General features: G+C 57.1%; 1 protein-coding gene across 1 annotated transcript; it reads right to left on the bottom strand.

Moving 5' to 3' along the window:
- Positions 1 to 3,211: 3,211 nt before the first annotated feature.
- Positions 3,212 to 15,350, bottom strand: IGSF10 (immunoglobulin superfamily member 10). Its single transcript, XM_054282722.1, has 8 exons — positions 15,154 to 15,350; positions 13,965 to 14,094; positions 12,950 to 13,340; positions 9,555 to 12,443; positions 8,759 to 9,374; positions 7,602 to 7,924; positions 5,788 to 6,682; positions 3,212 to 5,130 (listed from the first exon to the last, which is right to left on the bottom strand). The coding sequence occupies exons 1-8, from the start codon at positions 15,348 to 15,350 to the stop codon at positions 3,222 to 3,224; spliced, it is 7,350 nt and encodes a 2,449-aa protein (XP_054138697.1). The 3' UTR covers positions 3,212 to 3,221.
- Positions 15,351 to 24,593: the final 9,243 nt, after the last annotated feature.

Here is a 24,593-nt window from a genome sequence, read left to right as displayed (position 1 = left end):
ACACTTAGTTACTTTTATTCATGTCTGGGACACTAAACTTGCATTATGTACCTTCTGTGTTGCATTTAAAGAAGAGATGAAAAGAAAACTTACATTCTTCAAACAAAGAGAAAACCCCCAAAACCTTGCAAAGCCACTTGCTTAAATTTAGTAAAAGCACAAGGAAATGATTCATGCAGAAAGTGGATGTTTTCTAATAGTGAAAGCAGTGTGGTGGCGTGCCCTGTGTTTCTGTCTGGCTGATGTGTGTGTGCCCCCAGAAGGAGCTGGGGACAGGGAGCATCACCAGGGCTTGGCAGCCCTGATAGCTCTCACCCAGGTTTGTGTGTGCTTCCTCCTGTCTGGGGCAAGCTGCAGCTGTGACTGCATCAGCAGCTTTCTGAAATGCTTCCTGGTCGTGTTGTATTGACACCAAACACCTTGGTTTAGACCCAGGTCCCATTCCAACGGAACCAGTTTGGAAAATCTCACATATTAAACTGCTAAACCCAGGTCCCATTCGAATGGAACCAGTTTGGAAAAGCCTCCCACACTAACCTGTCCTGCTGTGCAGCCTGCTCTGGTGTCTGAGACGCTCTCCCTTCTGCTGGGGCTGGGGCTGTGGGTTCCTGAGCTCAGCAGTCACTGGGAGCACGAGTTTGGAAATGTGCCTGGCACCAGTGTGGCCAGCCCTGGTGTGGTTGTGCTGGGATTCCCTCAGCATCCATCCAGCTGGATCACCCATGGACATTCCCTCAGCATCCATACAGCTGCATTGTTCATGGATGTTCCCTCAGCATCCAGCTGCATTTTGCCCATGGACGTTCCCTCAGCATCCAGCTGCATTGCCCACATGCTGTGGCTCAAGTAGCTGTGATTTTGAGATGGTTTTCTGGCCTTTTGATGTTTCACTAGAGTTTCATGTTGCTCATACCCTGGTACTTTGAGCTGTCCTGGTCTCCACCTGACCATGCCTGGAGAAGGTGCCTGCTCCTGAGGCTGGGGTGTGCCTGGAGCCGGCAGTGGGAATCACCAGAACCTTTGGGTTGTTTCCTCTGTGATTCATACCAAGAGCCACGGTGAGTAATTTGCTATCTTCTAGATGTAATAAATCCACAGGCTCACATTTTCCCAGCATTTTGGATATGTGCTTTATTTTGTGGGGGATTGCCTCTGTTTCCTCTGGTTAGTGAATTAGAGTTTTACAGCGATTTACTGGCTCCAGAGGGCAGCACTGTGTGATGAACTGAGAAACATTCCTGTGACTTCTCTGAGCAGAAGTTTAAATGTTTGGTTCCAGTTATAAATATTAAATATTTATTCCTGAAGCTCCAAATACAACTAACCTGTATTATAACTGTGTAAAGTCTTCAGAATATACTAGAGAGTGGCTAAAAAGTTTAAGGAAATGCTGCTTTTGAAAACAAATGTATAAGATGACCTCTGCATGCTGACAGAGAGTTACATGGCTTTTATCAAGCTGCCCCCAGCCCCTGCTGTGCCCCATCACAGGGCACTGCTCCTAACTTGGCATCCTTGAATTTTGGGCTGCACTGCTAACAGGCTGGGGGGAAAATGGGGATTACTGTTTGAAGATCCTTTAAAATTAAATTGTTAGTAATAAACCAGAGTTGCATGAAGACAGCTGAACAAACTTAATTACTTCTGAGACACTACTTTCTGCTGGATTGGAGCCTTTGCTGGGTTAGGGAATGAATTTACCCAACATTTGTCACTGCCAAATCCTTTTTAATTCTCAATATGCTTGTTTCCTTTATTGCCACAGTTTTTCCAAACATATTTAAGGTAGGTGAGGATAACTAGGAAAAGTTTGCTATAGAAAAGTAGAGAAAATACAGTCATGCTGATATTGCAGCTTTTGAGTTAAAAAGTATTAATCTTACATAATTTTCATCCATTTTTGAGGGGTTTTTAATAGTTCTTATATGTTGAACAAACTGATGAGAGAGTGCTGCTGCAATGGGCACCTGCCTGGTGCAGACTCCTCTGCCAGCACCTGCACAGCAGAAGGTGCTGTGGGCTGGGTTTGTGCCCCCAAAAACCTCCATGTGCTGCTAGTGCCTTTGATAACCTCAGCAGTTCCTACAGCCTGGCAGCCAGGAGATTACACAACATGTTTAAAGTGAGGGATTTGGTTTCAGAAAGGGAAAAGATGCTGAAGTCTTGTAAAACACTGAAACTGCCTTCAGTAAGCACCAGGTTTTGCTGAGCAAAGCTGGGGCGGTTTCTGTAGTGCCCACGGAGTTATTAGGGTACAGGATTACTCCAGTTTTATTCAGCACATCAGATTTCCAAAGAATCACTTATTAAAAGCATTAGAAGCACGTGCACTTTCACTGGGTCTAATGAAGAAAACAGCTGGGGATTGAGGAGGCAGATGTGTAAAGCTGAGGGCCCAGAGGTGGATGGTGGGCGCAGAGTGTGGGTGTGCTCAGTGCCACAGCTGCAGCGGGGCATCGTGAACGCTTCTCTAGTGCAGGCTGAGCGCCCTGCTGGAGCCTGCAGCGCAGGAAGGGAGCGGGGTTCTGAGAGCTCTCAGGTGCTGCCTGTGTCCCCGCTGTGCAGGACGCCCTCCTGCCCTCCTGCCCGCCCCACCTGCTGGCCCCGGTGCCAGGGCGGTGCAGCCAGCACTGGTGGCTTGGGTACTGTGGGGTTTGTTCCTGCTGTAGCTTGGGCACTAAGGGGTTTGTTCCTGCCATGGCTCAGGCACTGTGGGGTTTGTTCCTGCCGTGGCACCGTGGGGTTTGTTCCTGCCATGGCTCGGGCACCGTGGGGTTTGTTCCTGCTGTAGCTCAGGTACTGTGGGGTTTGCTCCTGCCATGGCTCGGGTACTGTGGGGTTTGTTCCTGCTCTGGATCAGACACTGTGGGGTTTGTTCCTGCTGTAGCCCAGGTACTGTGGGGTTTGTTCCTGCCATGGCTCAGGTACTGTGGGGTTTGTTCCTGCTGTAGCTCGGGCACTGCTGGGTTTGTTCCTGCTGTGGCTCAGGCACTTAAGTGCCTTAATTTTGCTTTCCTTTAAATGCCCTGAACATGGAGAGAACCAATGCTAGCAAATGATGCTAGAGCTGATTTTCCCTTTCCTCTCTCCTTTTGCAGACTGAATGCTGTGATGTGCCCAGGCACTCAGGCGCTTGCGGCCGCCTTTGATTGAAGCCGTTGCAGGGCTGAGCCCAGCCTGGCTGCAGCCTGTGTTCCCACCACTCCTGCAGCGCTCCTGGCTCAGATGACGTGGACGTAGGTGGCTGCAGTGTCGGTGCCCAGGGGGTTCCTCGCTGTGCACCTGTAGGTGCCAGAACTGGAGGGCTGGGGGTTCTGCAGGAGCAGGGTCCCCGTGGGGTGGAGCAGCGCGCCCCCGGAGCCCCGGGCCTGGTGAGCCGTGGAGAGCACGGAGCGGTCAGGCAGCTCCCAGGTGATTTCTGGCTTGGGGAGGCCCAGCGCGACGCAGTGGAGCTGAAGGGCCACCCCCGGCGTGGTGTGGATGGCCGGGGGCGGCCTGCCCGCGATCCGCGGGGCGTAGGCCGCGACCAGGACCGGGACGCTGAGGGAGGAGTCCCCGGCGTCGTTGTGGGCCCGGCACAGGTAGGTGCCCGAGTCGAGGGGCGAGGCCGCCCCGATGAGCAGGGTGCCGTTGTCCAGCAGCAGGAGCCGCCCGCGGAGCTGCGGCCGCTGCAGCACGCGGCCCCCGGGCAGCGTCCAGGCCACGCGGGGCCTGGGGCTGCCCTCGGCCGGGCAGTGCAGGGCCAGGGGCTCCCCGCTGGCCGCCCGCACCAGCCCTGCCGGCTGGCTCAGGATCCTGGGCCGCTGGGCCACCTCCAGCAGCAGCAGCTTCTCGATGTAGCCCACCTGGTTCCGCGCAGCGCAGCGGTACCGCCCGGCGTGCTGGCTCTGGGCGCTGGCGATGGTCAGGGTGCCGCTGCTCCCTGTGACAAACTGGGCTGTCCTGATGCTGCTGGAAAACCACGTGCCATTGGGCAGCATCCAGCTTATGTCCGGGGGAGGGTTTCCATCCACAGAGCAGTTCAGGGTGATAGGCTTCCCAGGTTTGGCTATTATTTTTTCGTTGAAAGGGTTTTTGAACATTGGTCTCCGTAGCATTTCCGTGACTTCCAGCTGCACCACCAGCACAGTCTCTCCCCCATCGTTACGTGCCACACAGATAAAATCCCCCATGTCTGAGGGCCTGATGTTCCGAATCTCAAGTGTCCCGTTCTTGTGCACCACGATCCTGCTCCCGTAATATGGGGCCGTTAGGAAAATGTTATCAGGCATGATCCACATAATCTGGGGAGGAGGTGTCCCCTCTGCCCGGCAGTCGATGTGTTTCTTGGAGTGCCTCACTGCCGTCACCTTCATGATGGTTTTGTTCCTGTGTAGGCCATTGATGATGGGGGGTTTGGCAGCCACAGCCAGCCTGTACAGCTTGCTGTCGTCCCCGCCAGGGTTCCGAGCCACGCACAGGTACTCCCCAGCATCCAGCAGGCCGGCCTGCCCGATGGACAGCGAGCCGTTGGCGTGCAGGGAGTGCCTGTCTGTGGACGAGGAGATCATCTCACCGGAGGGCAGCAGCCAGAGTATCTGTGCCCTGGGCTCTCCCGCAGCCTCACAGTCCAGCAGGGCTGTGTCTCCAGCTGTCACTGCGACGTGTGTCTTGTGGCTGTGCTTTATTTGAGGGGCTGCCACAACGACCGTGACGTGGATCTTCATCTCGTCCCTCCCCAGCATGTTTTGGGCGTAGCACGTGTAGTCTCCTCCTTCTGCCATTCCAGCTTTGTTGAGGTGCAGAGTGCCATTGTGGAACAGGACGTACCTGCGAGCCCTGTGCCCGCTGTTGTCCGCCAGCATTGCGTTGTTCACCACCGTCCCGTCCGGCAGGCCCCAGGATATTGCTGGGGTGGGCGACCCCGAGGCCTTGCAGTCCACTCTGAAATCCTTCCCGTACGGCACCAGCTTCTTGAACTGCTGTTTGTGGTCAATCTTGGCTGGTTTCATTGCGATGCTGACTTTCATCAGGATCAGATCTTCCCCGATTCTGTTTCTTGCGACGCACAGGTAATCGCCTGCATCCTTTTCTGTAACTGCCTCAATAGCCAAGGATCCGTTGGGGTAGACATGGATCCGACTTCCCATTCTGTTGGGACAGAGAGAGAGGAAAAGAATTATGGAGGCAAGTGCTGGGGGTGAACACTGAGCACTGGAAGGCACTGAACGTGCTAGCAGCAGGATACAACACAGAGCCTTTCCACAGGCGCTGTGCCCATGCCTCCTGCCCACCCAGCGTGTCCTGCCCCGATGTCACTGCCAGTTCTGGAGCTGAGTTGTGTGGATGTGAGTGGCGCTGGCTCTGCTGGGATCACCCTGGGCTGGGGCTGTCTCTCCTAAGGTGGAGGTGAGTGTTACTGTGGGAGAGGGTGGGGGGACACCCCAAAGGTAGACATGGCAGAGATGAGAGAAACCCCTCCCTCCTGATCCCTGCTTCAGAAATCTGTTACAAATAACCCCCTCCTCTAAACTGACAGCAGCCAGCCAGTGCATGGTGACAGCAATTACCTTAATTCAAATATGACTTGTACCTGTTTTGAGACCTCATTCACCTACGGCAATTGATGTAATCTGTTAATAGGTCTGTTATTAGATATAGATGCTGTTAGAACAGATGTTTCACAACTATTAATACTTAAAATTTGGTTTAGTTCACAGCGTATTAGTGCTGTAATAGGCTCTTACATGAGCACCAGAGCTGACAGTGTTTGGAGCTCCACAGAGGGGGAGGAAAAAAGGGTCATACCTGTGCCACTGGTCCACAAGAGCCTTGGAGGGCAGCCTCCAGATTATGCTGGGCTTGGGCTCCCCACTTGCTGTACAGTTCAGAAGCAGCCTGTCCCCAAAGCTCAGCCGCGTCGGTTCCTGGGAGGCGCTGGCAATTTTGGGAGGCGCGTCTGTGTGCTGCACCGTGAGGCTGACCACGCGCCGGTCGGAGCCCGTGGAGCTGGTGGCGATGCACTCGTAGGTGCCGCTGTCGGCGGGGCCGGCGCTGCCCAGGAGCAGGGTGCCGTTGGGCAGCAGGGCCGGCCCGGCGGGCAGCGCCCGCCCCGGTCCGAGCTCGGCGCCGCCGGGCAGCACCCAGTGCACGCTGGGCCGGGGCCGCCCCCGCGCCGTGCAGGGCAGGCGCAGGCTCTGCCCCGCCGCCGCCGCCACGCTCTGCCTGCGCTCCTCCAGGATGGCGGGCGGCGCCGCCACCACCTGCAGCCGCAGCGGCAGCGCGGCGGAGCCCGCGGCGTTGCGGGCGCGGCAGGTGTAGGTGCCGCGGTCGGACACGGTGAGCGCCCGCAGCAGCAGCGTGCCGTCGGGCCGCACCGCCGCCCTGCCGCGGCCCGCGGCGCCCGGCCGCAGCTCGGAGCCGTCGGGCAGCAGCCAGGAGACGCGGGGCGGGGGGCTGCCCCGCGCCCGGCACGGCAGCGCCGCCGAGCCCCCCGAGAGCGCGGTGGGCGGGCGGGCGGCGGCGATGCGCGGCGGCAGCGCCAGCACGGCCAGCGTGGCCCGCAGCCGCGCCGAGCCCAGCGCGTTGGCCGCCGTGCACTCGTACTGCCCGCCGTCCCGCGGCGCCGCCCGCGCGATGGACAGCGTCCCGTTGGGCAGCACCGACCAGCGGCTGGCACCGCCGGCGGCCGCGGCGTCGCGCCCTGCGGAGCAAGGCACGGACAGTCACTGCCTGGGACGCACTGGGACAGCCTGGCACTGCCTGGCACTGCCTGGGATAACCTGGCAAAGTCTGGCACTGCCTGACTGCCTGGGACAGCCTGGCACTGCCTGGCACTGCCTGGGATAACCTGGCAAAGTCTGGCACTGCCTGACTGCCTGGGACAGCCTGGCACTGCCTGGCACTGCCTGGGATAACCTGGCAAAGTCTGGCACTGCCTGACTGCCTGGGATAGCCTGGCATTGCCTGCACTGCCTGGGACACACTGGGGTAACCTGGGACTGCCTGGGACACACTGGGATAGCCTGGCACTGCCTGGGACTGCCTGGGATAACCTGGCACTGACTGGCACAGCCTGCCTCTTGATGCATTTTCCTCAGTCCCAAATACCCTGACCTGCTCTTCTCTGCCCAAATAACCAAGACAACAGTGATAAACCAGAAAGAAATCAGCGAATTCTGCATTTAGACTGATAAAGCTTTAAAGTAGGAATGAAGCTGAATGTCCAGTAGAGACAAAGTTTGGATAAAGCACGTGGGGCTTTGCAATCCAAACCTGGCACAGCTGTAACCTAATTTAAGTGGTTTTTACCACATTTTTGTTTTTGCTTGTCCCACTGTCCTGGAATAGCAGGTAATGTGCAATGAATACTGAATTCTTCCCATGATAAGCAAGGAATTATAATTAAACATAGACTTGATTTTTCTAATAATTTCACTAAAGATCTGTTCCAGAATCACCACTAAGATTCTCCATCGAGTCTGTCACTGTTTCCAAGTTTACCTTTCACTAATATTTCTCAGTACTCTGAAATGAAGCAATGCTTGAGTTTGGCACACAGAAGAGGTACCAAACTACAGGGCTAATGGAAGGTAAATTCTAGAGAGGTTTATCAAGCTCACCTGCTAATATCTTGGTCCACTGTATCGTCGGAGGGGGGTTCCCAGTAGCTTCACAAGGAATGAAAGCATCGGAATCCGCCAGCACGGTGAAAGCAGCCACCTTCCCTCCGACTATTCTGGGCTTGGAGAAATGGTTTCTGCTTGCAGAGCCTGCGGTGATGGGGCTGGGCAGGGTGGTGGTGTCTTGGTTCTGTCTCCTGTCAGACGAGGCACTGACGGAGCTGTCCCTGTCCCGTCCCCGTGGAGATGGGACCTGTGGTGCCTGCAGCGCGTTCCCCCTCTCGGTGCCCTGGGGCTGGGGCTGGGGATGGGGATGGAGCTGGGGATGGGGCTGGGGATGGGGATGGGGCTGGAGCTGGAGCTGGGGAGGGGGCTGGGGATGGGGATGGGGATGGGGCTGGGGATGGGGCTGGAGCTGGGGCTGGGGCTGGGGATGGGGATGGGGATGGGGCTGGGGCTGGGGATGGGGAGGGGGATGGGGCTGGGGCTGGGGATGGGGAGGGGGATGGGGCTGGGGCTGGGGATGGGGATGGAGCTGGGGATGGGGCTGGGGCTGGAGCTGGGGAGGGGGATGGGGATGGGGATGGGGATGGGGATGGGGCTGGGGATGGGGCTGGGGATGGGGATGGGGATGGAGCTGGGGATGGGGATGGGGAGGGGGCTGGGGATGGGGATGGGGATGGGGATGGGGAGGGGGATGGGGATGGGGATGGGGCTGGAGCTGGGGAGGGGGCTGGGGATGGGGATGGGGATGGGGCTGGGGATGGGGCTGGGGCTGGGGATGGGGATGGGGCTGGGGAGGGGGATGGGGATGGGGATGGGGATGGAGCTGGGGCTGGGGATGGGGAGGGGGATGGGGATGGGGATGGGGATGGGGATGGGGCTGGGGATGGGGATGGAGCTGGGGATGGGGCTGGGGCTGGGGCTGGGGCTGGGGATGGGGCTGGGGCTGGGGATGGGGCTGGAGCTGGGGCTGGAGCTGGGGAGGGGGATGGGGATGGGGATGGGGATGGGGATGGGGATGGGGATGGAGCTGGGGATGGGGCTGGGGCTGGGGCTGGGGCTGGGGATGGGGCTGGGGCTGGAGCTGGGGATGGGGCTGGGGATGGGGATGGGGCTGGAGCTGGGGATGGGGCTGGGGATGGGGCTGGCCGTGCCCCCGGGGGGCTGGGGGCGCTCTTGGGGGCGCTGCGGGCCCGGCGGCCGTGGGGGCTGGCAGGGCGGAGGGGCGCAGGGCGCTGGGGGCAGTGGCTGCAGTGGCTGCAGCGGGCACGGCTCCGGCTGGCACCGTGGGCTGTGCTGCCTGCTGCTCCCGCGCAGCTCCCTTCCCCAGAGCCAGGCGGGGCTCTCCTCCTGCCCTGGCACCGGCCCTGGTGCGCTGGGCAGGCCCTGGCCCTGGCACGGCCCTGGTGGAACCAGGGGGCTCCTCCGGCCGTGGTGAGGCTTGGGCACCCGTGGTGGGGGTCTGGGCAGGACTGGCAGCGGGTGCCGTGGCCCGCTGGGTGTTCCTGTGCGAGCCCGGTGGGGTTTGGGGTGCCATGGGGGGGTTCTGAGCAGTCGCGGTGCCGGGCAGGGGCGTTGCTGACGGGGTGCCCCTCCAGGTGCCCGGGGCTGCTGCTGCTGTCTGTGTGGCTGCCGTGGGCCTGTGCTGAGGCGCCTCGGGGCTCTCGGGGACCCCCAGTGCTGCTGCTTCGGTGCTGGGGACTGCACTGCTGCTCCCAGGGACAGGGATTGCAGCTGCAAGGCTTGGATTTACAGCTGGTGACGCAGGAGCTGTCACCGTGGGGGTGGCTGCAGGGGTGGCTGCAGGAGTGGCTGTGCTCGCTGCAGGGGTGGCTGCAGTGCTCTGGGCTGCAGGAGTGGCTGTGCTCGCTGCAGGGGTGCCTGCAGGGATGGCTGCAGTGCTCTGGGCTGCAGGGGTGCCTGTGCCCACTGCAGGGGTGCCTGCAGTGCTCTGGGCTGCAGCCACACGCCGTGGGGCAGGTGTTTTAGGAGGCCTCTTCCTCCTCTGACCTCTCCTTCCTCCCACTCTGAGTATTTTGCTTTTGGTGGCTCTGGTGTTGGTTTGAGGAGTAAGAACGAGTGTGACCGTTGGCTTCACACCCAATCCACTGGCTGCAGTAGGGGCAGTGTCCTCTGCAGTGACAGACACAACTGTGGCAGCAGCTCTTTGCCTTGCACCATGTTTCTTTTCCTCCTCCCTGAGGAATGCTGTGTTTTGATGGGTACCCACGGGGTGCTCCAATGGCATTTTCATGGTGGAGGGGGAGGACCAGGGTGTTTCTGGGCTAAATGGATTGATGGAACTGCTGGAGTTGTTCAAGGTTGGTACATTTGATGCATAGTTCATGTTCAGTTGAACACCTGTAGCCACAGCTGTACTTCCTCTGACAGACCCTGGCCTCCCAAAATTGTACCGGGGCTCCTTCATGCCTGGGAGACGTCCTGGTCTAACCATTCGTCTCCGACCAGAAATTTTCCTTCGTCTTCCATGGTGCTGCTGGAGCTGGGCTGGATGGGTTGGAACGTCCTGGATAACCTGAATTTGCAGGTGAGTAGTGGAAGTCGAGGCAGGTGGATTAGGGGCTCCTCCTTTCTGAGTACTATGAAAATAAATGGGGCCAAATTCAGAGCTTGGTGCATTGACTGTCGCCACAGGGACCTGGTGATCTGTTCCGGTGGAGACATTATCAATAGACCCAGTAAAAATATGTAACTTGTATGCTGTGTTTTGGGGGGTTACAGCATTGCTGGTGCCTGTAGCTTCTGTCAAGGATGCAGAATTTAGGTGCTGGTTATTACTTTCCCCAGAATGTATTGACTTTTGCCCAGCAGGGAAGAGTGTGGCTGTCTCACTTGGTACAGCTGGCTGTTTTACACCATTTGCTGATATGTGACTCAAATCGGATCTTTCCCATGCGTCTGTAGGTTTGGGAAGTGTTTGCAGCCTTTTGCTGGCAAGTGCCCCAGGGTGTGGAGGAGGTGAGGGTAGGGGAGTTATTGGCTCTGTGGGCAGAACAGAGGTGCTCCAGGCAGGAGGGGGATTCTCAGTCCCCTTGGGCCCTGCAGTGATGGTGAGCTCTGCTGCTCTGCCCAGAGCAGGCACTGGGGATCTCTCTGTTGCTGCTATCATGAATTCTTCTTCTGGAGATACGAGATCACCAGATGCCTCCTCCTCCTCCCCGGGTACCTCTGAGAGCCTATGGGCTTGAACGGGTGGTTCTGTCGCAGCTTCTCCTCGTTTGTGTGCCACCGTCGAGTTCCTCTTTGTTTTCTGCAGCAGGGCTGCCCAGCGCTGTGGATCAGCTCTCCTGCCCGAGGGAACAAACTGTCTCCTGTGTCCCCTGAAGCGCCGGCCCGTGCTGTCAGTGTGGGGCCAGCGAGGCGTGTTCCCATGGTGTGTGCCCGGGCTGCTGGCCGCTGGTGCCGCGGGTTCCCCGAGAGCCCTCAGGGAGCCTGCAGCGCCTGAGGGGCGTCTCTGTGCCGCAGCAGGGCGCAGCAGCTCATTGCCAGAGCCCTCTTCCCACTCTCCCACAGCTCCATGCCTTTCCTTCAGAGCCGTTTCATCCTGTCTCGCCAGCACTTGGAAAACCAAAAGATCGACCCCGAACCGGTTGGCCGCCACGCATCGGAAGTAGCCCAGGTCTCGCTGCGTCACTCCCTGTATTCTCAAGGTGCCATTGGCAAAAATGTGCTTGTTTCCAGCAGACTGGCGGAGGACTGCGTGCTCAGGGAGCACCCAGGTGACGGCAGGGTCCGGGGCAGCCGTGGCCGTGCAGGGCAGGTGCAGCGTGCTGCCGAGAGCAGCGGGCAGCCGGGCTCCATTGACGCCGCCGCGTCCCACGTGGGGATCCAGCACTGTAATCCGGAATGTGAGCACGTCGGCGTCCCCGGGGCTGGTGCTGATGCAGTGGTAGAGCCCCGAGTCGAACACGTCAGCTGTCCTCAGCGTCAGCAGCCCGCTCTTGAGGACCAGGATCCTGCCATCCTCGCTGATGTGGGGGGCTCGCACCCTGCTGCCATCGGCCAGTATCCACCCCACGGCAGGAGCTGGCTGCCCGGCCGCCTGGCACCCCAGCTGCACCGTGCCCCCCACCAGCACCGTGTGCTCCGTCTGGGTGCCGTTGTCCCTGGCAATGAGGGCCCAGCCGTGGCTGCCCTGCTCCCTGTCCTGGCTGGGCAGGGCCACCCGGGCGTGGGTGGCGTAGCGCAGGTGCAGCGTGCTGAGCGTGGTGGCCGTCCTGTCCAGCTGCAGCCACACCTGCCTCTGCAGCAGCCACGCCGGCTCGGCCCGCAGCTCGGCCTCCACCCTGGTGAACAGCTCGTCCTTCTCGCCGTGCGCCTGCCTGTATCTGTGGCTGACAGAAGGCTCCTCAGCTGTCCCCACGGTTTGCTCCAGTTTCAAAGGAGAGCTGCTGTACAGGGCCAGGATGCTCCACAGCTGCTGGATGTGCCCATAATCGATGCCACACACCAGGAATGCTGAGAAGGAGGCTTGGAGCACTCTGCAGGGGCCGCTTTGGTCAAACGAGATGGGAGACATTTCTTTAGGTCTCTGGACATCGCAAACCAAGTTGCCGCGATTTCCTGCCTGGTCGGTCATATTCAAAACCACAGATCCTATGGGAGCCATCAAGTCCTTGGGACTCACAAAACTGAAATCCCCGTCGTCTGGCACCGAGAGGTTCCTGGATTTCAGGGAGTCATCGATGACTGGCTTCGTGCAGGTGAAAGATGCAGAAGGGAGATCCACTAAACTCTTCCCATTGTGAGTTTTGGGACTAGCACAGACCGGGCATTGCTGGACACCAGAATTTCTCTCTTTTCTGCACTTTATAACATCTGAAGGGAAGAAAACCTCAGTAAGTTTCTGTGCTACAAGTTTTAGTGTTAAAAATGACATATAGCTACTAACTAGAGGTTCTTTTGAAAAAAACAAAACCAAAGCTTGAAGTGACATGTGGATGGCAGCAGCAGAGAAAGTCCCAGAGCCCCTTGAGTTCCTGACTTTCTTTTTAAAGAGGCAAGTGCAATGTGTCTCTTGCTCTTGCCAATTCCACAGAAGTTTGCTTGTTCCCTGTGGATTCTCCCAGTGCACAGAAGCTTTGGACTGGCCAAGGAAAATTCTCCGTTAAGAAAAGCTGCACTTGGGAATGGCCACAAGATTCATTTTATCTGGGAAATGCAGCGGTGTTAATCTCCTTATCCTGATTGCACACACCTATACAAATCCTACCTTCCAGTCCTTTCTGGGAGAATAAACAGGTGAGTAAAGGACAATTACCTGTATCAGGAAGAGCAGGATGCTACAACAGGATTGAAGAGCATGAACAAAGCCCTCAGCTCACCTGGTCTCTCCTGTGCCCACCCTGCCAGCCCCTGCAGGCTGCAGTCACAGGACCAGGGGTTTCCATGGAGGTAAATGCTCTCGAGCTCGGACATGTAGGACAACATCTCTTGTGGCAGTGAAGTCAGCGCATTGTCAGACAGAGAGATGTGCTTCAGGAAGGAAATTCTGAATATTTGGCTATAGCGCAAGGTCACAAAAGTGTCTGGGTGCAGCTGCTGAAGGAAATTTCCATCCAGGTGCACCAGCCTCAAGGAGGTGAGTCCGTAGAAAACATTGGGATTCACAAATTCGATTTGATTGTGGTCCATATGCAGCCGTACCAAGCTGTTCAGGCCATAAAATACATCCTGCTGAAGCACTCTGACCTTGTTGTAACTCATTTTCAAGACCTGTTCATGAAAAAGTAGCAAATGCATAATATTAAGCCATGTTAAAGTTATAGGACCCCTAATAAATGCTGCTGAAGGCTGCTCTGTGCAGTGACAGTTCTTCACCAGACCAGGAATGCCAGGTAACTGGAATTTCTGTAAAGAACTGAAGTGTTTATATGCAGTGTTAAATTTCTGCACAGTTTGGCCTTTTTTCATGAAGGCTAGAAAGGGACAGGATTGTACTGAAGGGAAAGGGAAATCTCAGTGGGAAAAAAATCCTCAAAAAGCCCCAAACTGACTAACAAATTAACAACGACAGGTTTCCTTTTTCAGACAGAGTAGTTGGAGCTTTGCAATCTTTCTGCTCTGTAGGAAGAGTTTTGACTGCAGTTTCCTGCTAAGGCACAGCTGAGAGATATCTACCAAAGTGTTTGTTGTGCTCTGTACCCTGTACCTGAGTGCCTGCCTGGGAAGGAAAGACATTTCCCACCAGGACACTGGATTCTGAAGGCTGTTGGCTTCCACATGAATAAGGTAAGAAACAGGACACTGAAATGCTGCAGAAGGCTGCCCTGTGGCTGCCTACCAGTATCACTGGGAGTTAAATCATAACCAAATTAACACTGCTCATTCAGCTCTTACCTGCAGCGAGCGTAAATCTCTGAACACCTTCTCAGGGACGGTGCTGATCTCATTGCTGTGCAGCATCAGCAGCTCCAGCTTCTCCAGGCCAGCAAAGTCCGTGGGGCTGAGTTTTCTCAGGCTGTTGTAGCTGTATGGGATGGGTTTAGTCAGCTCGCAGCTTTTAAATCCAACCAACCCAAAACAAAAGCACCACTCTTTGGGAACGGCTGAAGGTGAGCAGCACTGCCCTTGCCAAGAGGCAAGTGAGTCATTCCTTCAGGTTGGCACAAAAGGTGGTCGCTTTTCCAGGACAGGGCTCTGATGGTGAATTCCCAGTGGGTGGGGTGAGTGACAGCATGAAGCACATCTGTCTGTGCTCACTGTGCTACACTTCAGTGAAAAGTTCCTTGTGTATTTCTGCAGACACATCTGCATGGTTCAAAGGGTATGTGCATCAAAAGGGACACACAGATCAGACAAATACTGCTGATGGGTCTCATCATTTGATTTAGGAGAGAGGACACTTGCTGGAAACTGCATGGAGAGGCCAGGCAAGCCTGGGTGTGATCTATTCCTGCTCCTTTAACCACACAGAGAACGGAGCCACCGTGGAGGCTGACATGGCCAGACAAGGGAAATTTCCCTTGAACTGAGCAGCTGAAAGCATGGACCCTAACGCTGTGGGACATCCTGAGTGACAGAATCACAGAGCAGGCTGGATCTGAAGGGACCCAGAAGGATCACCGAGTCCAGCCCCTAAGTGAATGGCTCACCGCCGACCTTGGTGTTGCATCACTGCAAAGTCTCTGCAGATTTAATACCCGTGCTCCCTTTCCAGACCACCTCCTGAGCTCTGGGCTATCCTTCCCCAGAGAGAAATCTATTTCAGCCTTCTTCCAGCTTCCGTGCTACAGACACAACACATTCAGGTAACATAAAGGAAAGTTAAGTTCAAAACTTTGTGAAGTTCTCGCTGTCCTGTGCTACATGCCCGGAATTTCTCCTTTCTGTGGGTGGTCTCGGGCTCTGCAGGCTGCGGCTGCAGCCCCTGCTGAGCGCTGCAGAGCATTACAGACTCACCTATAGCTGCGGTTACATTCAGCCCCGAACCGGGGCGGTTAATTAGTGCCGCGCACAGCGCCGAAAGGCAAAGCGCAGCGCTGTATCGCACTGCGGTGCGGAGCGCCCGGCCCCGCGGCTCACGTACCCCAGGTTGATGCGCTGCACGTCGGGCGGGATGCGCGGGGGCGCGGCGCTCAGGTAGCGGAAGGTGCAGTGGAGCTCTGCGGGGCCGTGGCAGGCGCAGGGCCGGGGGCAGGCGCTGGCGGCCGGCAGGGTGGCCAGGCAGGCGGCCAGCAGCGTCCCCAGCCAGCGGGGCCCCCACTCCGTGCGCGGGGCCCGCATCGTGCGCGCTCCTACGCTGCCATCCCCGGCGGCTCCTGCGGGGAAGCGGAACACGGGGCGCCAGCCGAGCCGAGCCGAGCCGCTCGGGTTAAGCCATCGCAAAAAGGAATTCTTAACTTGAAAGGAAAACCCGCCCACGGACCAGCCCCCAGCTCTCGGGTTTCCCCTCAGCCGCGGGTCGGCGTCGCGACCCAAGGCGCTGTCATTCGACGGCTGCCCCGCGGTGCCCGTGCGGTGTGCGGGGCTGCGGGGGCAGGAGAGCCGGGGCAGCCGCAGCCGTGCCCGCCCTGTGCCCCGGCCCCGTGTGCCCGGCCCGGCCGTGCGAGCGCTCCCGGCCCCGCCGGCGGCTCATCCCCCAGAGGCGTCTCCACACGTCAGCTCCTTCCCATTCCGAGCAGAATTAACTCATTTCGCATCCCTCGCACAAACCCGCACCGGCACCGGCACCGGCCCTCGTTCCCACCTGCGCGTCCCCACCTGCGCCTCCCGCTCCGGGCCGGGCAGGGGCAAACCCGACACCGCCTCCTCCCCCGGGGCACCCCGGGCTCCCCGCAGCCCCATCGGCACCGCTCGCTGCGGGGCAGGGAGGGAGGAGCGCCCGCGCCTCTGCGGGGATGCTGCGGGACCGGCGCCGCCGCTCCCTGGGAGCCCCGCACAGGGGGAACCCCGCACGGGAACCCCGCATCCCCAAACCCCGCACGGGAACCCCACACAGGAACCCCGCATCCTCCAGCCCCGCATCCCCCGGCCCCGCATCCCCAAACCCCGCACGGGAACCCCGCATCCCCCGGCTCCGCATCCCCCAGCCCCATACGGGAACCCCGCATCCCCAAACCTCGCACAGGAACCCCGCATCCCCCGGGCCGCCCGCCGGGGCTCGGCTGCCCCGCACTCGAGGAGCGTTCTCTCTCTGTCCGGGGTGTTCGTGCCCGACCCCTCCCAGGACTGGCCGGGACACCCTCAGTTCGGTTTGCAGGACGTTCCCTCTCGTTGTGGAGGCGTCTGTCGGTGCTCCAGGGGCTTTTCTCGGCTGTCTGTGACAGCCTCAAACTCGACTGACAACAGCTTTCTTCTCTGAGTGTGTCATTCTAGGGCAAACCTCCTCCTAGGAGTCCGACTGGAGATGTAAAGGCAATACAAAGCTTTAAAGATAAGATAAAGGCTCAAATATCTTTTTAAAGGTTCTGAAATGGTTCAGATGAGCTCAAAATCAAGTGTGAGCTGTGGGAGTTCGGGAGGTTGGCAGGAGCGGGGTGTTCTGTGTAGGGCAGTTAGAGCTTCACTGCTGGGATTCCCTGGCTGCTGTTTGCTGTCCCAGGGTTGGACGGTCTCACCTTGACCCAGCACGGGAGCTGGGCCAGGAAACGCTGCCCCACTCGTGTCACCGCACTGGGGGTCCCAGGAAAAGGAACAACGCCTCAACTGAGCCCTGCACTGGATCCTGAGGCGGCATCTTCAGGTGCCACCCTAAGAACAGGGAAATGTTAACAGCTCACGCTGAATTCTGTTCCCCTGTGTGCCAGAGAGGGTGAGAGGCTGTTGTTAGCTGCCTTTTCTCCATCTTAATTGCTGTCTGAAAAGAAAAGCATCAATTGCTCTCTTTCAGTTCATCAATTTTTTTCTTCTGGGAGACTGAGGTCAAGGCTTCTGCAGTGACACATTCCAATGCTCTGCTTCTGTGAGTTTAAACTCAAGGTAAAAGACATTTTTAAATTATTTGTGCCAGTCTCCTTAATTTGTAGACATGGTAGACAATGAACTGAAATAACTTCTGAGAATATTTTCCAAAATCACATATCTGAAAATCTGCATTAAAATAAAAACAAATGTTTTAAATGTACGTGGACCTTGTCGATATTTTAAGAGCAGGGTTTTCATCTCAGGATGTGCTGCCTGTTATCATTAAGCTGCAGCTCCCACTGCTGAGAGGCAGAGCATTACATTACAAGAGATACAGAGCTCTCCCTCCGGAAGGTGGCTGGGGAACATGTGGAATATTTTATTGTGATGTGGCTGGGATCTCCCGGGGCAGCCTTACGGGGAGCACAGTGAGCTGAGCTCGCTGCTTTGCTGGCAATCCTGGCCCGTGTCCGACTGTGAGACATTGGTTTAGCTGGAATTCATTACAGGGGAGAACGAAGGGAGCTTTTTGTGGAGTGAAACTATATTTTGGCAAGAAAGTGTGACTGAGTGTGAGCTCAGGAGTGCTGGGAAGGGGAAGGCTGAGTGAGGGAGGTGCTTGTGAACTGGATCTGCACAGCAAATTGTATGCATCAAAAATGGAATTTCACAATTTCAGCTCATTTTTCAGCAGTTCAGTTCCTAACGAACCTGTCTGTGGAATAACCTGGCTTTGTCTGAGCCAGGAGGGCAGGCAGAGCTGCTCCACAGCTCATCTGTGTGGTTTGTGTGCTCCTGGGGCACTGTGGGCAGGGACAGTGGGCAGGGACAGTGGGCAGGTCAATAGAAATTCAAGGGGCAGCTTTGGAAAACATCACCCTGGTGTGTTTCATGCATCAGGGTCGGCAAACGGGTTTTTATGCAATTCTAATCTTAATTAGGTGCCTGAATTATGTACCTGGGTTTTGTTTGATGACGTTGGGTTTTACATTGGTTGTTCCCTTGCAGGCATGGGCTGGTCCCTGCCCATGCCCCTGTTCCCCTGTTCCCCTGTCCCTGCTGCTTCCCAGGCCAGCCCTGCAGGTGCCTCTGTTCCTGCATTCCCACTCTGCCTCCGTTTGTCCCTCCTCGTGCTCTCTCCTCTCTCCACACCGTGCCAATTCTCCTCAAAGGCCCTGTGCAAAGTGTTTGCATGCTGTTCCTCTCCGTCACAGCTTCCTGCTGGCCCAGCTCTCCCAATGCCCGGTGGGTGGCTGGATCCTTGGGAAGGAGGGCAGGACCCTCCGAGCGCCGCGCTGGGCATTTTCACAACAACACACCTGGGTGCAGCTCTCCTGGGGCTGAGGCCACAGCCAGACATTCCAGCTCCGCTGTACTGAGCTGGACAGGCTCCCAGCTCAGCAGCCAGCGCCTCTGGAGGCAGGGTCAGTGCTGGAGCTGCTGGTGCTGTGTGCCGGCATTGCTCTGGGACCGTGGGGCTGCCTGCGTGGGCAGGGGGTGCTGAGCTCAGGGCGCCAGGGCTGCCCTCCAGGAAGCCAAGCAGCGCCTCAGAGGAGTGCAGGCTGTGAAGGAGACTGGGCCATGGCTGCCTTCCTGCGCCCTCCTGTCCCCAGCAGGTTCCTTCTGTCAGCAGACTCCTTCTGTCCCGCTGTGCTCCCGATTCCTCCTGTCCCCCCTGTGCTCCCCATTCCTTCTGTCCCGCTGTGCTCCCGATTCCTCCTGTCCCCCCTGTGCTCCCCATTCCTTCTGTCCCCCTGTGCTCCCCATTCCTTCTGTCCCCCTGTGCCCCAGATTCCTTCTGTTCCCCTGTGCTCCAGGTTCCTCCTGTCCCCCCTGTGCTCCCGATTCCTCCTGTCCCCCCTGTGCTCCCCCTTCCTTCTGTCCCGCTGTGCTCCCGATTCCTCCTGTCCCCCCTGTGCTCCCCATTCCTTCTGTCCCCCTGTGCCCCAGATTCCTTCTGTTCCCCTGTGCTCCAGGTTCCTCCTGTCCCCCCTGTGCTCCCGATTCCTCCTGTCCCCCCTGTGCTCCCCATTCCTTCTGTCCCCCTGTGCTCCCCATTCCTTCTGTCCCCCTGTGCCCCAGATTCCTTCTGTTCCCCTGTGCTCCAGGTTCCTCCTGTCCCCCCTGTGCTCCAGGTTCCTTCTGTTCCCCTGTGCTCTCAATTCCTTCTGGCCCCCCTGTGCTCCCAATTCCTCCTGTTCCCCTGTGCTCCAGATTCCTCCTGTCCCCTCTGTACCCCAGACTCCTCCTGTCCTCTCTGTGCTCCAGGTTCCTTCTGTCCCCCCAGTGCTCTCAATTCCTTCTGTACCCCAGACCCCTCCTGTCCCCCCCGTGCTCCCCCAGCCCCCGGGCTGGAGACAGTCCCTCCTCTTTGGGAGGGATGGGCTGTCCTTGATGTGCACACGGGCTGTGAGGGGCCAGGGACCCCCGTGCTGCTGCTGTTGAAGCCCCTGCAGCAGGGATGGCCCGGGGCTGGGTGAATCACCCACGGGTGGGCAGCCACAGCAGCTCCTCTGGCTGCCTCACCCAGCACGGCCAGCACCTGTTGAGTGGAGAAGGGTTTGTATTTTCTGTCTGGGACGCTGTGACCCCTCTCTGTGTCCTGGGCAGTTTTTGGAGGTGGGCAGCAGGGAGGGCTGCCTGTCCCTGCAGTCACAGGAAAAGCCTGTTTGACCCTCGGTGTGCCCGAGGAAGGTCTGCTCCCCTCATTACCGGAGCAGCCGGGTAGTTCCATGTTTGATGTGCTCCCCCAGGGGTTCCTGTGCTCTCGGGGAGATCTTTAATCTCCTGTCAGGCACCTGCAGATCCACTCCAGGCCCTCCTGCCAAAGCGCTTCTGCAGGTGCAGCCTGGATGCTTTCAACACTCGTCTTTTACATTAGTGCAGTGGTATTTCACGGTTGGAATTGCAAAAGCAGCACTGAACCAGATTTTGGAGGTCTCTGTCTTGCTCTCTGCAGTTGTTTCGTGGGGGTGATTAATCAGGCATGTTCCTGTTTCTGGATGGCCACTATACATCATGGATTTACATCCACAGGATAAGGCAGCAAGCCTACAAATCCATAGCCCCCATAGCCTATGGGTCTAATGCAGTAATTAAAGGAAAGTGTTCTGCAGTTCATTAACAAGAACCTGAACATCTCCCAGCAAACCAAAAGCTGATCTTTGCTGCACAAGTTTTGCTTGTTCTGGAACAACAATTTGTCATCTGCTGAAGATAGCCCTGCACATTGGTCTTTAATTCAGCTTTTAAATTGTTGACAAAACAAACAGAACCCTCCAACAAAAACCCAACCAACCCCTGCCCTCACCCAAAGAAGCCAAGAGAAACCTCTGGTAAGGGAGATGAGGCATGGCTCTTTATTCCCAAGTTGCAGGTCACAGTGTGTTTCTGAATTCTGTTTTATCGCTGTTTATTGCCAAGTTACGGGTCACAGTGTGTTTCTGGATTCTGTTTTATTTCCCAGAGACAATTAAAGGAACAGTTTCAGGGCAGAGCCCAGGTGTGAGCTGCAGCCCTCCCTGCCCATCAGCCTGTCCCAGCCCTGCTCGGGCAGGAGCTGCTCTGCTCTCAGGTGCCAGCAGGGTGGGGCACAGGTGCCTCCTGCAGGCACAGCCCTATTTGGACTCTATTCAGGGCAGGCACAGGGGCAGGGCCTGTCTGGCTGGGCAGGGGCTCTCTGCTGTGCCTGAGTCCCTGCTTGGAGGTTTGGGACTGGAAACCGGCAATGGCAGGGTGTGAGAAGCCTCATGGATGCAGGAATTACTGCGTGAGCCTGTAAAAGTCAAGACTAGAAAAGGAGAGCTCCTCTGTGCTGAACTGTGGGGAGGGGGGAGGCAAAGGTGCCTGTTCTGCAGGTAAGGAGGCCTCAGTGCCACCCTGGGGTCTTCGTGCTGGCAGCACAGGGAGGAGGAGGGGTTTGCACCCAGGGAATGTGGTTTGCTTGCTGAGCTCCCCGTGGTGGGTCACACAGAACTGGATTTACTCTCCTGAGTGAGTTTAACTCGCACGGGCAGACTTTCCTGCCGTGGCTGTGCCAGCAGACAGTCAGTGTGGGCTCTGGGGCTGTGTGTGCCAAATGAGCAGTGCTGGGCTGGTGGAGAACTGGCACTGGTAAGCTGATGAGGGCAGAGGGGATGCTCACCTGCTGGGCCATTTTAAAACCCTTGGTTCTAAGTGATGGAATAGCTTTTCTCTGGAATAGCACGTGAGGAATTGTTTGGGAGGAGAAGGCATGGGATAGTGTGGTAGGGATTGAAAAGTGAAAAGCGGAGAGCTCAAACTTATCACTTTCTCCTTTTTCTCCATTTGTGTGCTCAGCACAGTAGTTCTCCACCACTTTCAAGTAACTGAGAACACCTAATTTAAAATCCTTTAAAATTGTAATTCTCCTAATTGAAACAATGAGGTCATAGCTGGACAATGATCTCCCACTGTCTGTTCTGCCACTTAAGTCTTAACAATATTTTCCTATGGCTCCTTGAATGGCTCGCAGGGGCTGCCATGTGGCTGTTGGCTTCCCAAAGCTCTGGAAGTGGCTGTGCCCTGTGGCAAGTTAAATGCTCATGAGCTGCTCTGCTTTGAGCTGTTTATGTGGGGTGGTTCAACATTTAAACCACGCTGGAGCTGTGGTGTCACTTATTAGACTTAATAAGTTTATTTGTGTTGTGGTTTAAAGTGAACCACCACAGGCAAAATCGAGATCTGGTCAAAAAGCCACTTGACAAACATCTGCAGGTGAGGTTCTGAATCTGTTCAGGCCAGTTGTGCTGCAGCCCTGAGTGAGGCCGTGCAGAGTCTGCCTGTGCTCTGCACTCTGGTTCTCAGGCTGAGTTTGACCTCAAACCCCTGCAGAGAACTCTCTGAGCTGTCACACCCAGCAGTGTCACTCGGTGCTTTAAAATGGGTGTTTTTAGGTGCAATGCTGAAGGTGTCTGGAGGCTGCTGGAGCACAGGAGGAAGTTCAGTGTGGCAGGTGCCACATTTGATGGCTTCACCCCTCGAGCAGGAGTGACCTGGGCAACGTGAGGGGCACGAACGGGGGCAGCCCTGCTGGACTGGAGTGGCCGCCTGTGCCATTCCCAGTAACCCAGTAATGGTGCTGGCTGGGGGCCCGGGCCACTGCCTCACTGACTGCGAGGGAAGGGGCAATTCTGAATTAATTACACCACTAAAGGGATCTCTAGAGCATTTTGAGCTTTGTCTTGTGGTAGCTCTGAGCTATGGATGTGTTGGTAGTGGCACAGATCCAGGCCCCTGGGCCCAGAGGCTCAAACAAGCTTGTTTTTATCAGTGAAGCGAATTCCACTCCAATTCCAGGAAACCAGGGCCCAATCTGACACACCAAGGAAGTGTCTATTTGTGAGAGCACTTATTTACCTGTGGAATGCCTTTTGGTGCCATTGCAGTGCCAGGTGTGGAGCAGGGCCTTGCCTGGCCCTGGGCTGTCAGCTCTGACCTGCCCAGGTGTGGGTGTGCCCTGGGGGAGGTGCCAGCTCTGACCCTGCCCTGGCACCCGGCTCCAGGTGTGGGTGCTCTGTGGGAGGAGGTGCCAGCTCTGACCCTGCCCAGCCCTGCTGGCACGTCCCTGGTGGCGCTGGGCACCCTCAGCAGGGCTGGATGGAACAAAAGCTCTGGAACAAAAGGGGCTGGTGTGGGCAGAGCCTTTCCTGCCGGGCTCCCTGGGGCTGCTCTCGTGTTCCCTTTGGTTCGGAGTGGGTTTCAGACTCCTCTGTGCGTTGGTTTGTGTCGGGGCTGTCGGTCGGATCGAATGTCCTTTCCATTATGAATGTAAGCGACTCTCCAGGGATGAATGCTGCAGACTATTCCAGAGCAGTTTTGTTCCAGCAGGGCCTCCTATGGCACATCCAGCTGCAGCGCTGGAGTCAGGAAATCCGATGCTTTTGTACATATCAAAGTGCAGCAAGCCTCTGTTTGTTCACCCCGCAGCTTGCTCTGGTTCCTGGCCTCCCTGTTGCTGTTGGCACAGCCCTCAATGCAAGTTCCATCATTTGGGGGCTCGGGGAAGGGGCAGAGTGTGGGGCAGGCCCTGTGCCAGGCTGGGGGGCACTGTGCTCCTCCCCTGGCATTTCAGGGCAGGAGGTGCTGCAGGGACCCTCAGGGACCCCCGGGCAAGCAGGGACCCTCAGGCTCTGGGGTTTGGGACCCTCAGGGACCCCTGGGCAAGCAGGGACCCTCAGGCTCTGGGGTTTGGGACCCTCAGGGACCCCCGGGCAAGCAGGGACCCTCAGGCTCTGGGGTTTGGGACCCTCAGGGACCCCCGGGCAAGCAGGGACCCTCAGGCTCTGGGGTTTGGGACCCTCAGGGACCCCCGGGCAAGCAGGGACCCTCAGGCTCTGGGGTTTGGGATCCCTTGCGCTCAGCCCAGCGTGATCTGGTTTTATTTATCCTGTCAGGGATGTGGGATAGAGAGCACTTGGAAGCGACTCGACAGCCGCTAAAATAAATGTTCTTTTCTGTTTATTCCTTGGCTTGCATCTGGAAATTAAATGGGCTGCATTAGGAATCTCAAACTCTGATTGTCTTCCTGAGTCTTTAATTGAAGTCAGGTCAAGCCCAAAAGCATGACTGACTTCTGTCGCTGCACTGAGACAAATCACTGATTTTGGAGAGGCTGTGGGTGCAAGGCATTGCTGCTGTAGGCACAATACATCACTGCTGTACAGAAAAGCTTTGCTTTGATCAGGACATGGCAATGGCTCTGGTTTGGAATGGCTGAACCTCACAATAGGAAATAGATCAAGGAAGACTTTAATGCTGGTCTTGGTGAAACTACAGCAAGATGTGAATGCAGGCTGAGGGCTTTCTGTTTAAAGCTGGTACGTCTCTGCTAAAAACCGGTGAATTTTCCACAACAGTCAGCGTAATGCTGCAATTTTTTACATAAAGAAAATTGTTGAATCGAGCTGAAAGGAATGTGTCCTTAATTCTTCCAGCAGTTCTTGAGCCACACGTTCAGCAGCTCTGCTCACAAGCCCCAGCAATGTTGTTCTTATTCCTACAGCATTTGCCTCAATTTCCTGAGCGGAACAGAGAGCGGCTCTTTCCTCCCTGGTGTCTCAGGGCTGGGTGGTGTCAGCGTGGGTGCAGCCGGGATTTCCCAGGGGAGCTGAGCCCTGCAGATGCTGGGGCCCAGGCTGGTGCTGTGCTGAGGCTGCTCCGGGTCCGGCCCAGAGGTTTGTCCTGCTGAGCCGCCCCTGCCAGCGGGGACTCGTGCAATTAAACAGCTTCTAAACCTCTGCCAGCACGTTAATAAACCTTGTTTATGCGCAGAGCACTTGGACAACAACTCTAAACACCGGATTTATTTGCAGTAAATGTTGGACTCGATCACAGGAGATTCTCTGCGTTTGCAAACATGGCGCGCACTTGTGCTGTGTTTCACGGCGCAGCACCAGGTGCCCTGCTGGAAGGGGTGTGTGGGCCCTGGGGCTGCTCCCTGCCCCTCCTGTCCCCTCAGTCCCCGAGGAGCAGCCCCGGGCAGGGCTGGCAGCGCTGGGGCAGCAGCTCAAAGCCACCCTGACCCTCCCAGCAGGGCTGTGCCCCGGGCAGTGCCCGCAGGTGGGAGAGCCCAAAGCTTACCTGGGCAAAACTACTGCTTTC

Source organism: Melozone crissalis, unplaced genomic scaffold (assembly GCF_028551555.1).
Source record: "Melozone crissalis strain CALT ecotype California unplaced genomic scaffold, PUWL_Pcris_2 ptg000034l_1, whole genome shotgun sequence".
Lineage (NCBI taxonomy): Eukaryota > Metazoa > Chordata > Aves > Passeriformes > Passerellidae > Melozone > Melozone crissalis.
This window is presented reverse-complemented; position numbering and strand designations above follow the sequence as displayed.

Bases quoted from the DNA above. Each gene is read 5' to 3' on its own strand.
- IGSF10 (XM_054282722.1), bottom strand. From the start codon at position 15,350: ATGCGGGCCCCGCGCACGGAGTGGGGGCCCCGCTGGCTGGGGACGCTG. The intron at 14,095-15,153 runs GTACGTGAGCCG...CATCCCATACAG, and splicing joins GTGCAGCGCATCAACCTGGG to CTACAACAGCCTGAGAAAAC. The intron at 12,444-12,949 runs GTGAGCTGAGGG...TCTTCCCTTCAG, and splicing joins GTGGGCACAGGAGAGACCAG to ATGTTATAAAGTGCAGAAAA.